The following is a 14,301-nucleotide window of genomic DNA, read 5'->3' on the forward strand; positions in this document are numbered from 1 at the left end:
ATATAGACTGCCATTTGCAAAAAGCATTTGTACCATATTATAAGTGACTGAGCATACTAGTTTTTAGACATTGAAGGGTCCTTTGGTAGATGGTTTAAGAGCTACGTTATTCATCTATTAAATCCTCATAAGTAATATCAATATATCATGTGTGGTAACATTCTTTTACTATATATATAATTCAATACATCTAATATGGTGTTTGATTTGCAATTCAGACACTCGTATAACTATTAGGATTACATATATAAGTTATGAGAGAATCTATGTATTATTTTATGTAGAATAGAAAATTAAATAACTAATACATGAATGACTAAACCCTGCATAAAATAAGCATAACCCTGCATAACTCTAACCAGCTACCAAACGACCCTCTGTGAGTGAACTTAATTGAGTTTAAAGCAGCCTCCTACATCTAGTTTAATTCTAGTTTGTGAATGTAAATAGTAATACTAGGTATACCGAATGAGAATTCTTCATCCCCATAGGCCATTTCCCTATACAAAACAAGGCGGGAATATTTGGCGCCATTTCATTTTTCTCCCTACATAAACCTCCCACTCACTCTTCAAACCCTACCATTATCTCCATTCTCAGAAACTCCTCTTCAACATTACCACTTCCAAAAATGGCAGAAACACAAATCAAAGAGCCTTCTCCCAAGATTCAAAAATTGGACCACACCCAAAACGGCAATACCCCTGAAATCCCATTTTTCAGAGTCAAAAAGCTCTCTGAAAACGCTGTTTTGCCTTCCAGAGGCTCTCCTCTTTCTGCTGGTTATGATCTATCCAGGTTTGTTTGCAGTGATTTTATTTAATCTATTTGGCAAGGTTGGATTTTTTTCTCTAAATTGTTTGTTTTCTTGGTGTGTAGTGCTGCAGAGACTAAAGTGCCTGCAAAAGGCAAGGCTCTAGTACCCACAGATCTCACTATTGCTGTTCCTCAAGGAACCTATGCTCGTATTGGTAATTTCTTTTATACCTTTTCAGAATTGTTTTTCCCCATTTTTGAAAAATATTCGTTCTAGATGTGTTTGGGACCACGGTAGCCGTTTTTTCCAGTTTTCTTAGTGAAGTTATTTTTCAGTTTTTGAGAGAAATAATATTATCTTATCATTAAACTGAGAAAAGCAGGGGTGGATCAACCATTACGATATTGTGTTTATTTGAACCTAGTACTTTCGATGTCGATCATAAGTTTCACATGTAAAAATTCAACAATATTGCAACAAATATAGTAGTAAATTATGAACCCATAATAAATGAGAAATCTAGTAAGCAGAATTCTTTTTTCTCAAGAATTTAGTTCAGGAGACTAAGTAGAGTCAGTCTCTTTATTCCATGATTCATAAAAATGTAATGGGTTCATTAGAAAGATCTTAAAAATTGAATCCATTGAGTTTAAATCAGAGATCTGCCTTTGGAATGAAGCTCTATTGTTACACTTTTTGTATGATTTATCATATTTACCTATGTCTATGCCCAATCAAAATTTGACAATTGATTTTATTAGAAAATGAGTTTTCAAGGTAAAACATTTTCTGCAGTAAGCATCCATAGGACCTTCAAAGAGCTGGTTTCTCAGGACTGATTTTTTTTTTGTCGGTTTTTCTATAGCGCCTCGATCTGGTCTGGCATGGAAGCATTCTATAGATGTTGGAGCTGGTGTTATAGATGCTGATTACAGAGGGCCGGTTGGAGTTGTTTTGTTCAACCATTCTGATGTTGATTTTGAAGTCAAGGCTGGTGACAGGATAGCTCAGCTTATTATTCAGAAAATTGTGACACCAGAAGTTGAGGAGGTTGATGATCTTGATGCAACTGTGAGGGGATCTGGTGGCTTTGGATCCACTGGAGTATAAGAAATTTGACCTTAACTTGGAACATTGTGGTATAATAATAGTATTAGTATCTAGTTTTGAATTTAGTAGGTTTTGGCTGTTATTCGGATTATGCCTAGTACTTAAACCCTGGTAGTTGGGTTAGTGATCAAGCAGTGAGAGATTTTGGAATTGCATTTTGGATCAAATGTATATCTCACTGATCTTTAATTGCCTCAGTGCATTCTATATGACTTGCCAGGTTCAACTAGTGTATGTTGTTCTATTTTAAGTACTTAGTTGGTGTTTGGTCATAGATTCTGACTATTTGGAATTTATGAAGTTGGAGTTGGAAAACAGGTTTGGAGCACTTCTCCAAATTTGAAATCCAACTCCAAGTTGGATTTGAAAAATTTTAAAACAAAACACTGATTTTCGATTGAAGCGAAAAGATTATTCTAGCAGTTCGGATCAAACAACATGCAAGGAGCATTATGTTTCTATCTGTTACAACTTTAGTTTCTTAGCTAAGCCTCAGTTTCTGAAATCTCAAACTTGAATAAACAAATACTATCCCTCTCGCAGTTGTTTGAAATGGCTGCTTGGGCTGCACAAATTATAGGTGGCCTTAATTTCCTTGTTGACAAGGTGCGGCAAAATTGCCTTTGTTTTCTTATTTTCTTGGGCAATGACTTTTCAGCCACACGTGCATTTAACTCTTTGTTTAGTCCGGTCCTAGGTTAGGGTGGCTTCCCCAGTATTTCTAGTGCAGGAAATTTAGCACTTCTCCAATTGCAGCTAGTCTTCATTTAATGTATGCTTTGAACTTTAGCTTCATCATTCAAGTTGCCTAGCTCTATCTTTGTTGCATCACTTGGAAGTTGGAAGTATTCTTTAATGGAGAAATATTGTTGTTGGAAGTATTTTTCAAGTTTCTTTCCAGTAATGCGTTGCCTATCATCAATTTTCACTAAAGAAACTACTTGGTAAAACTTCGCAAGACCAATTAGGAAAGCCTTGCAACGTAAGACAATACAAGCAAGAAAAATGACAGGGCAACGATCGAGTGATGTATCTTGACCAATGATTCTGTTTACTATATGGAACAAGGGGTCTGATACATATGACCATGGCCTTTTAGGATAAAGCTTTATGCTTACAATGTTACTCTTCATTAATAATGCTCACATGACACTGCCATTTTTCATGCTTTTGTTACAAACCATGTGCAATAGGAGTGGAATGCATCGTCTACAATGATATCTGAATTAATGCAGTTACACACTCAATCAGGTGCGTTAATTGTCAACAACCATTAGATTGATTTTTCCCAAACTTCAGGTGGTGGGAACTTCACTTAATTAAAGAGCACCTAGATCTTAGGATAATGTCTTTTGTAACATGCAAAAAAGTAAGCGACCTCTTGGAGGAAGAAAGGTCCAAAGGCAAGTGAGAATTTCACCCAAGAGCACCTAAATCTAAGGTTTTATACATGTTCCAACATGCAAGCATGTGGACGAGTTCTTGGTGGCATTCGCGGCTTAGCCTTGCAACGTGCACTACTATCAAGAAAAGTATCAACCAGATCACGACTTGTTCGATCCAATAAAATGACTTTGCCGTATCTACACAAATACCAATCGAGACCATTTCATGATTAAAATGTTAAAAACTAAACCAACCAAAGGCAGGCAGGGAGAATATGAGAGAGAGAGTGAGATGGAAACTTTCCTTTTTCTATCAAATGTTATTTTGGTGTAGTTACAGGGTAAATATGCTGACAGAAATGATTAGAATGAAAGAAAAGTACAATTGCTGAAATATCATCTACTGCTATCCCCCTCCTCTTGCGTTTCCAACCACGAACAGCGCATTGAACCAGGCGCTTGGCCGCTTTTGCCCTATCTGGAGTTGTGGATACAATTTCTACAGCCTCTTGGTTGGAAACAACATCCCACACCTGCATAAATAAAAAATACACTTTAGTTGTCATCAAAGAATATATACTTAAGAAGATAACTCAAAGCCTAGGTTCGTTTATTGTGGTCAACAGATTCTGTTGAACTGATGGATCTTTATCAGGTCATGCTTACCATTTTGACCTACCTACTTTTGTTCTATGTGCCTAAATAAGAAATATGGTACTATTAGAGATGAAGCCGTGATTGTCCAACATAGACTAATTCTATAATTGGGAACAGCCTAGAAGGCCAAAACATACCCCATCCGTTGCCAGCACAACAAATTGGTCTTTAGTTGTGATATGCCTCTGAGTCACATCAGGAACTGAAATTAGACCAAAATCTTTCACGCAATAGTCCCCGAAGGCTCTAGACATCGCCAATCCGGGGGATTCTTCATCGGGCAACCATAATCGGTGCACCCCAGATTCATCATCTAAGCAAAATACTCTACCATTACACTGCTCTATTCTCTCGGTTTCCTCTGCAAGAGAAAGAAAAAGAAAAAGAAAAATCAAACTAAAATACCATATATATATATATATATATATATACATTCGCTTAATTAGAGCAACATGTACAATGGCGATTCATATAACCAACTTGTTGTACATATATGCTGTTTTGTGTCCAGTATAGAGAGGAAGATGAAGGTATATAGATTACTCACGAGGTAGATTAGGCTTGAAATCAACAGTGAGCTGAACTGGTACTAAGTTGCCATCATCACAAGTGGTAGCCAATACAGCACGTGAGTCGCCAACATTTGCTATAAAAATAACCTCACCCTGCAATACAACAAACGCTAAGATGATTAAGCAAATTTTCTTGATCAGGGAACTATGCAGCAAGTTCATTTTGCTACAGAGACATAAAACAAAATGAAGTTTAAAATAAAATCCTTGTCATACATTAGGGTCGAGGCCAGAGATGAGATGGTCGATTTCCTAGATGTTCATTGACAGAAGCTAAAAAGAAGATAAAGTTTTTCGAAAAAGCTCTCTTAGAAAGCAGTTTCATTTCTCAGGCTTCAACCATAGATTCTCCACAATTTGCTATTTGCAGGGTCAACATGCTAAACACTTTTTCTAAGTAGTAAAAACATCATTTCACTTACCATTTCCACATTCAAAAACAAAATGGAAGAAAAAAGAGAACTGTCACAATAGCCTTTATAACAGTAAAAATTCAACAATTCAGCACATTTTTCTTACATTGAGTTTCACTTATAATCTGTTTAACAATTTAGCAGGAGGAACACTCCAAAGAGAAAAAGAAAGAAAGAATTTACCTGTCTGACTATTGTCAAAGCAGTGGTTCCACTGTAAAATGCATCAATTTTAGGATGATTTTCCAGCTCCTGATCTACAGCTGCACATGTCTTTAGGTATGAGTCCTTCCATATGTTAAATCTTTGAAGCTTTTTATCAGAATCTAAATCTAAATCTGGATCACTTGAAGCCTCAGCAAGACTCTCCTGCCAATTGCAAAGCAACGATGACACCATCGATTCTCTAACCTTCTTTGACACAAAATGACCCCAAGGTCCATGCCCATCAAATATACCACAAAATATCATATCTTCTTGGCATCCAAATTCCTGCAAATACCAAAACTTACTGTTACTATAAATTCATTGAAACCACAATGAAAAGATCCAAAGACTAGTATACATAGACCAAATTAATAATCATAAATAGGGTGATGATGGAAATATACCTCCCAAACAATGAAGCAATCTTGATTAACTCCTTTTTCACCTCTTCTGGAGAATAATGAAGCAAAATTCTTAGAGCCATCAACGTTTACAGTCCCTGGGGACCTTAATATCAAGTCATTTTTCTTGGCTTCTTTAGCCATAGCTTCAACAGCCTCTCTAGCATTGTACTTCCCATTATCAGAGCTATTCCTTCTTTTCTTCAACGAAAAAGACCTTGCTAATCCATTAAACATGGAAGAAAAATGCCCCATTTCCTGCCTTCTTTAATTTAGCTACCTAAATACCCCTGCAGCAGAAAGGTAAAATAGTCTTGAGCTTTATAGGCACAACACCCCCCAAAATATGCATATCACTATTTAGTAAAAAACTGAATAATACACACACACACAACATGACATGAATCAAGTAATTAGATATACTTGGCTGAGGTAAAAAGGGATGTGATCTGAGTCAGAAAGTTAAGAATCTACAGTTTTTAAAATACAGAAATATCCAAAAATGACAAATCAGGAGAAGGATTAAACAACCTTTTTAACTATGCAAAGAAAGCGGAATATACGAACTCCAACTTGGAATTTCAACAACAGAAAAATGTCAGAAGAATGAACAGACACCCATCAATCCATTAACTCTAAAGCATTTCCCCACATGGTATTTTTAGCATGAACAGACAAAGACAACTTCTTTACAGTTTAAAAGTTTGTCCCTTTTTTACCATTTTCTCAATTAACAAAAACAAGTTGATTGGCTGAGAACATAAATAACAAAAAAACCCAAATAGCTTTTGAATAGAATTTACGATTCTTGAAAGTTCAAAACTTTGCTATAGTACATCCGTTTTTCTTCATTTTCTTGAAACAAAGCAAACAAAAAAAAAAAATTGACTAGTGTTTTATAGGTAAAACAATCCCCAAATAACTATTGAACAGATTTTACGATTATTGAAAGTTGAAAACTTTACTACTACATCTCTTTTTCTTCATTTTCTTCGTAAACAAAGCTAAAAAAGAAAATTTCCAAGAAAAAAAAAAACAACTTGATTAACCAAATAACACCCTTTTGTTATGTAACATGACCAAAAGTAAGGACCATGTGAACCACCTTTTATTTTACTTCCGGTTGAATATATGGTCGGAGATTTATTGACGGGTCTGAAAATCAAGAAAATGATTGCCGGAAAGTGATGAAATTCTGATGAGGTGAACTGAGAAATATAATGGAGAGAAAAGAAGAAGAGAATCCATTAAAAGATTACGTTGGTTATAGATCCTTTAAAGGGTAAGAAAAGAGAAGACAAGAGAGTTTGGTTTATGTGTACAGTGACATACATAGAGCGTACGTTAAACATGTGGTGTGCAACTTCCTGTGTACTGTCTTAAAATAAGGTGAATACTAAACGTCTATATTGACGTTGATTTCGTCAAGATATTTTTGTAAAATAAGTAGGGTTTGGACATGCGATTCCATCAGTCGTTTTATCTCATGAGATGAAATTTCAAATTATTTAAAAAGGCATGATTTAAAATTTAAAATCATGATTTCAAAAAATATAAATATAAAATTTGACTCATACGTTTATATTTTGTAAAAACAGACCCATAAGTTGGTAGATATATTTACCAATCACGTTTACCAATCATAAGTTGGTAGATATATTGTTCGTACCATGTGGAGGATTATATTAAAGAGTTGTTACATTACTATTCATGTTAAATTTTTATTTTTATTGAACTAAAGTTTGATCAATTGATGTTATATTTTTTAGAAAGGTCTTCTAGTAGCATATTAATTTTATTATGAACTATAATTTACGCATTTGGTAAGATTGTATAAGAATTGGGAAAATTTTGATGGTTTTCACAACTTGTGGGGTTTTTATGTTTATGTTTATAGAAAAAACTGCAACTTAAGAAATACAAATTGCGTGTCCAAACGGCTCCTTAAGTAATTTTTTGGCCATGATTCACTTGCAACTATTTTTTTCATTTTGAAACTTACCATTTACCAAGTTCTAAACCCGAATCATTAGCTGGAAATTTTTTGTGGATACTCAGGAGAAATAGTAAAACTGTACAAGAAAAGAGGGTTAAAAATTTATTTTTTCGAGTAAAATTTATATCCAAATACAATTTAAATACTTACTTTAATATTAAATATTCTTTTTTCAACTTCAACTAAACATTATTCAAACTCATAGGAGTATTAGATTGGAGCATATCTTCAAGAATAATGTAAAAATGTTAAGTAAGAAAAACTTTCAAATATAAAAGAGGTGTGGGATCTTCTCAATCAAACCAAAAAAGGAAGAATTTCCTATAAATAGAACAGGAGGTATACAAAGATTCAAGACAATATCTCCATCCTTTTCTTTGTTCTTATTTTCCCTCAATTTTAATATGCCATCAGTAGAGGTTTGAAACTCCTATTATTTAAATCATTAGAAACTTAAAACTTTTGTTATTAGCTAAAACGGATGTTCAATTTACATTCTAATGCATAATGACAGAAAATTAAGGTTAATCTTGATTATGGTTGCAACTTACAACCTATACGCTTTTGGTTTTAATTCATCAGGCCAAAAAAAGATTATTTCTATTTTATTTTTATGATGGTAATTGATTTATTTGGTGCTTCAGATATTTGATTTCAGTTATACACTATGTTATATTTGTGGCAGTAGAAGAAAATTGTAATTGTTAAAAATAATTAGACATAAAGTTCAATTTTGATTGAATTTAAAAATTCTTGAGAGTTGTTAAAATTGTATAAAAGGAATTATTAAAAAAAAAAATGAGACTCTTCAAATTGCAAAGAGTATTATATAAATTGAGACATAAGAAATATAAAGAGTTCTTTTATCTTTCTTTGACTATATCTAAAAATTGGATTGTTTCCAGTAGAACGAACAATTCGGTTGAGTTCATAATTATGTGAGAATATTAAGATATTGTTCTAACCATTCGTAAAATGATTTCTTACTTTTAAATAATTAAATGAGACATAATGTGATATGCATCATGCATGCATGTATCAACAGTTGATGCCTTTTGGGAAGATTAAGTATGTTTTATTGTGTTTTACTTAACAATATTCCCGTTTAAAATAATGGAAATCTCATTCTAAATTAATAACATGATCGAGTCATATAGGTTGTCAAATACTTTGTGATGAGAGCATTATTAAATATGTACTATTATCTATATATTTAATTTGCTATTCAACTAACCGTGTGAGGTAAGGGCTGAAATAAACTCTTCTGTTTAAACATTGTAAGCTGTCAAATTATAGTTTTCTGTCGAAACGAAAGAATAATTCTAACTAATAGGGACAAATAATTTTATATGCTAAGATACTTCGTAACAGAATACGTGGATAAGCTTGGATGGCCGAGCAAGATTGAGTTAATTAAATAGTTTGGCGGTCCACATAGCAGAGTCTTCTATGTTTTTTATTATTATATTATTATAGTTCCAAGATAACGCAATTATGTTGATATGATTAATTATTAGTTGTTGGTCTAATAACTTGTACGCTATTTATTTGAAGCACAATGTCATACAGTTCGTCTCAGGTGGCATCCATAGAGACAACTGAAGGTTTGCTAACATTTTGATGAATAACCAAAAGTTACTATAAATAGGAAATAGAAGTCGACCAAGTAACAGTAACTATTTTTGCGTAAGAAATAATGCTATAATAAGATGTCAACTTTCATTGTATCCAATCAGAGCTAGAGCCGTGCAATAAGTACACATAATTGGTCAAAATAATTGATACTGTTATAAAATATATATATGAATGTCCATAGAGTCTAGATTTTCCACATGTCCTAAAAAGAATAGGTACATGTATATTTGGTGGCATGTATAAAATGAAGAAAATGAAGCAAGGTACATGTACATTTGGTGGCATGTATGAAATGAAGAAATGAAGCAACACAAGTTTGATTTTAACTCTTGGTGTTGTCATTGATGACTTCATCAAGAGATTTACCATCTCTATAAATAGATGATTAAGTTCTCAATTTGTAAGAGATATCAACAAGAAGTGAAATACAGTCTCTCCCTCCTTTCTACAAAGTTATTAGTTTGCTTCTCTTGTTTATTTCCAATTATATAGTTTTATAACAGATACAACATTTTTAACTATTTATGTTCTATTTGAATGAGAGACTGTAGGGTAAGAAGAAAGAAAAAGTTCAGTAATATCCAAATATTACACCTGCAGCTGTAGCATGTATAGTAATTTTACAACCGACCTACCAGTCAACTCTTTGGTTGGTATTGCGTTTTTTCTATATAAGCAATACTGATGTGGGAATGAAAATAATAATATTCCTATTTCCATATGTCATTTTTCCCGTTAAGAAGAAGGAGATAATTTTTAAGTAATAGAAAACATAATACTGAATGGCATAAGGTTATGATCTTAGCCGAAAGTAGATTTTGTACTATTACAAATAGAATGCTATTAGCTATTTTCTGTTGTGAAGAATTATAGAGCACATTCAAATTATGAGATTTTGAATAAATTATTTTCCTTCATAAGTGGGTGGGGAGTGGATCCGGCACTTAGAGATGAGATCCACGAATAACATATAGAACCCTGTTCTTGAATGATATATGGAGTACTATTTATTGTTCATTTTGTTTGTAGCATTGTTTTTAATGTGCATTTTTTGCATGTGGTTTTGGACCGCAATAATGTTCCGAGATGTACCGCGTGGTTGACAATTATTCAAAATTTAATATTCATGACGGCCTCCAAAATCGACGCCTACTAAAACAAGAATTGAGTTATTCCGAAGTCAAAATTAAGCAATTCAAATACTTACAAGCACACCCATTAGCGCAATTTGAAGACTAGAAATCAAAGTTTTACTCTTCTTAAGTTTTCACAATTTTCTTCAATAAAAAATGTTAAAACTTAAAAGATTGCGGGGGTAGATTATACAAAGGGATAATTCCTTAAAAAAACTACAACCACAAAGGGTGACTAGTTTTTATTGAACAAGAAAGATGCGTGCCAAAAAGATGAGACATGACATTTAATCTGGACTCCACTAATTAATTAAAACTTCTAATTAGATTATCTTTCCTTAATTGGATATATTTCTATGAAGAATATAAAAATAAAGTGATGTAGATCAGCTAAGAAATATGTGGAGGAAATAGAAATGTCGGAATGAGGGCCCATTGTGTTTACTTTACCCAAAAACTTCATTAAGTAGTTAATTTAATTGATGTCCCATTGACGACCAATTAAAAGAGACTTAAAAGTTTGATGAAGGTGTAAATTCCATTTTATTTGGTTAAGACGGTCACACTCACTTATCAATGATTTATGGTGGACCCTATTACTTGGTCATTAGATTCGATGGCTCGATAACAATTCAACCCCTTACACAGCTCAACAATTTACTCCAAATCATAATGACTTATGAGAAGTGTTTGTTCCAATATAAAAAGTGGTGAGACACTAATATTTCTAATCATATCTTTGTTTTGCCTTTTTCTTTATCAGTTTTACGTCCACCGGTAGAATTGCTAACTAGTCTTGTTAAATCCACAAGAGAAAGTATTATAACACTTTAAAAGTAAATCTTAATAATTGGTTGACATTCCATAAGTCTTCATCAAATAAGGTTTTTGAACCAAAAAAAGAAATTGAACGAAGTAGTTTTCTGGACAGAAAATAATACTGTAGTGAAGGAATAGGGTAAATTTCACAAAATCATTTTCACCCCAACCTTACTTTAAAAATCAAACTCCCTCTTAACGTTGAAAAATCATTCTTCCCCCCTTTATCCTAATTGACTTTTTAAAATTTCTATTTTACCCTTACATTATCAACTTTTCTTTTTTTCTTTTACTTCTTTAAAATCATGATTTTTTTTATCTCTTTAATCTATGAGACAAATTTTCTATTAAAAAAAAATCTAGACAGAAAAAGAAAAGTGAGAAACACTAGTTGAGTATATAGCTTAATGCCGTTCTATAATGAAATAAATGAGAAAAATAAAAATTTTGTTTTACTAATAATCAAAACTTTGATATCTATTTATACAAGTAAAAATAACATGTAATAATAATCTTATAAATATATTTCAATGAAGGTAATATAAAATAATTAATAAAAATAGAGGTATATTGTATAACAAATTCCTAAAAGATAATCTATTTATATCACAAATGAATTTTAATTCATAATTTAAAATATTCCATTAATGACAACCAAAACTCGTTTATATATTGACAATAGAGAATAAGAGAGAAGTGAAACTTAACTATACATATACATATATACATACATATATATATACAGACATACACACACACATATAAAAATAAACGGTAATGTGTGTGTTTGTGTGTATAATATACACATACACGCATTACTATTAAAATAACAATCATAAAAAGTAATATTTGATTTTGTGATAAATACATAAATGGATTATTCTACTTATAATGTGAATTTAAATAAAAATGTATAAATACCTAGGTTAAAATAAATAAATTTTATATAATATAAAAAGGTATTATATAGATGGAGGATTGAAAATACCAAGGGTAAAATAAACATTGCTTAGAATAAATGGGGGAGAATGTCTATTTTTCATAGTTGAGGGGGTGGGGTTTTTTTCACAAAAGTCACGTAATTATCGTTTGTAATACAAATTCACTTAACTATCATTCTTTTTTTCCACAAAAGTCATTTAATTATCGTTTCTAACACAAAAGTCATTTAATTATCGTTTCTAACACAAAAGTCAGTTAACTTTGAGTATACTAACACAAAAGTCACTAAACCACTTTACGGTGAATAACACATCTTTTACTCTCTTTTTAAAAAAAAAAAATCTAATATTACTTAAAAATGTTCAACCCGACCCAAAAAAAATTTACTCCATTCGTCCCATTTATGTGGCACCTTTCGGATTTCGAGATTCAAACAAGTGTTTCTTTGACCGTAATTTTTTCATATATCTTTTAAATATTTTGAATTGTCCATTATCGTGACTTATAGTATTTTTACGTAATTTCTAAATATGTACATTTTATTTCAAAAAACTTAAAGATCACATGCCCAAATTCACAATCAAAATTAAACTGTTTTGACTCAAAATTTGAACCGTGTCATATAAATTGGGACAGAGGGATAATAAGTAATTTTGGGTCGGGTCGGGTTGAACCATTTTAAGTAATTTTTAACTTATTTGATTTTTTTTCTAAAAAAAGAGAGTAGAAAATCAGTTATTCACCGTAAGTGGTTTAGTGATACCGTAAAGTGATTTAGTGACTTTTGTATTAGTATACTCAAAGTTAAGTGACTTTTGTTGAAAAAAGTGATAGTTAAGTGACCATCTGTGAAATTTACCCCGGAAATATGTTTGAAATGAAACTTTATCCAATAAAATAAAGGGCAAAGGTGCAAATATACCCCTAAACTTTGCGAGTTAGAGCAGACATACTCTTTGTTACAAAAGTAGTGTATATATACGCCTGTCGCTACAAAATGGTGCAAATATACCCCTATCGTTACAAAATGGTGCAAATATACCCTTTTCGTTGACGGAATTTAAAAAAAAATAAAAAATTATTTAGGTTATTTTTTAATTAAAAGAAAAAGCCACATGGCTTTGAACAAAAAAAATCTACCCATTTTTTTTTTAGTAGAGATACTATTCTAAAGCCACATAACAGTAATTTTTTTCTAGTGGGTCGGGTCCAGTTCATTTAAAAAAATGGGTAGACTTATTTTTTCAAAGTCACAGAGATATTTTTTTAAACGAACCACACCCAAATCATGTGGCTTTAGAAAAATATGTCAAAAAAAATAGGTAAATTTTTTTTGAAAGTCACGTGACATTTTTTTAATTCAAAAATAACCTAAATGATTTAAAAAAAACTCAGTCAATGAAAAAGATATATTTACATCATTTTATAAAGGCAATAATATATCTGTATTATTTTATAATGATAGGAGTATGTATATATATTTTCTTTAAATCGGAAAGTTGAGATATATATCCCTTGCCCTAAAATAAAAGTAACTTTTTTGGTGGTGATGCTGAGTGATTAGAGTTTTGAAGGAAAATGAGATGGTGACACGTAAACTGCCAACAATCAAGTGTGGGGCGGCACATGCTGAATTATTGATTTTTCTCTGCTTCTTTCCAGCACAGCAAAATTGACCCTTCAACTCTCCCATTCTCTGGCTGATTCATTTTCCCATTCTCCAGACATGTTTGTTTTCTATCAACTCTAAGGACCTTACCCCGCGTTTTCATCTTTTCAGTCAAATTAAGGAGGACTCATTTTTCTTGGTGCAGTTGTAACATGTCTATTGAATCATGAAAATACCAGGAAAGTGTTCATTAAGGTCCTCTCCCATTCACCACATTGTAAAAAGTTTTCGTGTGTTAGTCATTTTCATTAGACCTTTTTCTTTTGTACTGTAGTTATATACAACAATAACATACTCAGTATAATTTTACAAGCGAGGTCTGGTAAGGATAGAGTGTATAAATGCAGATTTTACTCCTAACTTGGAAGGTAGAGAACTATTTTCGATAGACCCTAGTTCGACTTAAGGGAAAACATTTCAAAGTAGTTAGAAAAAAGAAATAATAATTGTAACTATAGTTACATGTGATAGATATTGCAGTGCATTAATTATTTAATTATGACATGAGGGTATCGTCTATCAATTGAAGGAGGGAACTTGTCTTTCCACGTCTAATTTATGGCTATTCAGCCGCAAACGTGCCACAATTGTATTCAAGAAGATCT

General features: G+C 32.1%; 2 protein-coding genes across 2 annotated transcripts; one reads left to right on the plus strand and one right to left on the minus strand.

Moving 5' to 3' along the window:
• The first annotated feature begins 560 nt into the window (after positions 1-560).
• Positions 561-2,096, plus strand: LOC132646000 (deoxyuridine 5'-triphosphate nucleotidohydrolase). The gene is made up of 3 exons (XM_060363311.1): positions 561-798; positions 880-971; positions 1,623-2,096. The coding sequence occupies exons 1-3, from the start codon at positions 632-634 to the stop codon at positions 1,865-1,867; spliced, it is 504 nt and encodes a 167-aa protein (XP_060219294.1). The 5' UTR covers positions 561-631; the 3' UTR covers positions 1,868-2,096.
• A 1,444-nt stretch (positions 2,097-3,540) lies between these two features.
• Positions 3,541-6,866, minus strand: LOC132645999 (probable protein phosphatase 2C 34). Its single transcript, XM_060363310.1, has 6 exons — positions 6,608-6,866; positions 5,506-5,792; positions 5,078-5,386; positions 4,457-4,574; positions 4,047-4,270; positions 3,541-3,785 (listed from the first exon to the last, which is right to left on the minus strand). The coding sequence occupies exons 2-6, from the start codon at positions 5,755-5,757 to the stop codon at positions 3,573-3,575; spliced, it is 1,116 nt and encodes a 371-aa protein (XP_060219293.1). The 5' UTR covers positions 5,758-5,792; positions 6,608-6,866; the 3' UTR covers positions 3,541-3,572.
• Positions 6,867-14,301: the final 7,435 nt, after the last annotated feature.

Source organism: Lycium barbarum, chromosome 6 (genome assembly GCF_019175385.1).
Source record: "Lycium barbarum isolate Lr01 chromosome 6, ASM1917538v2, whole genome shotgun sequence".
Taxonomy (NCBI): Eukaryota; Viridiplantae; Streptophyta; class Magnoliopsida; order Solanales; family Solanaceae; genus Lycium; species Lycium barbarum.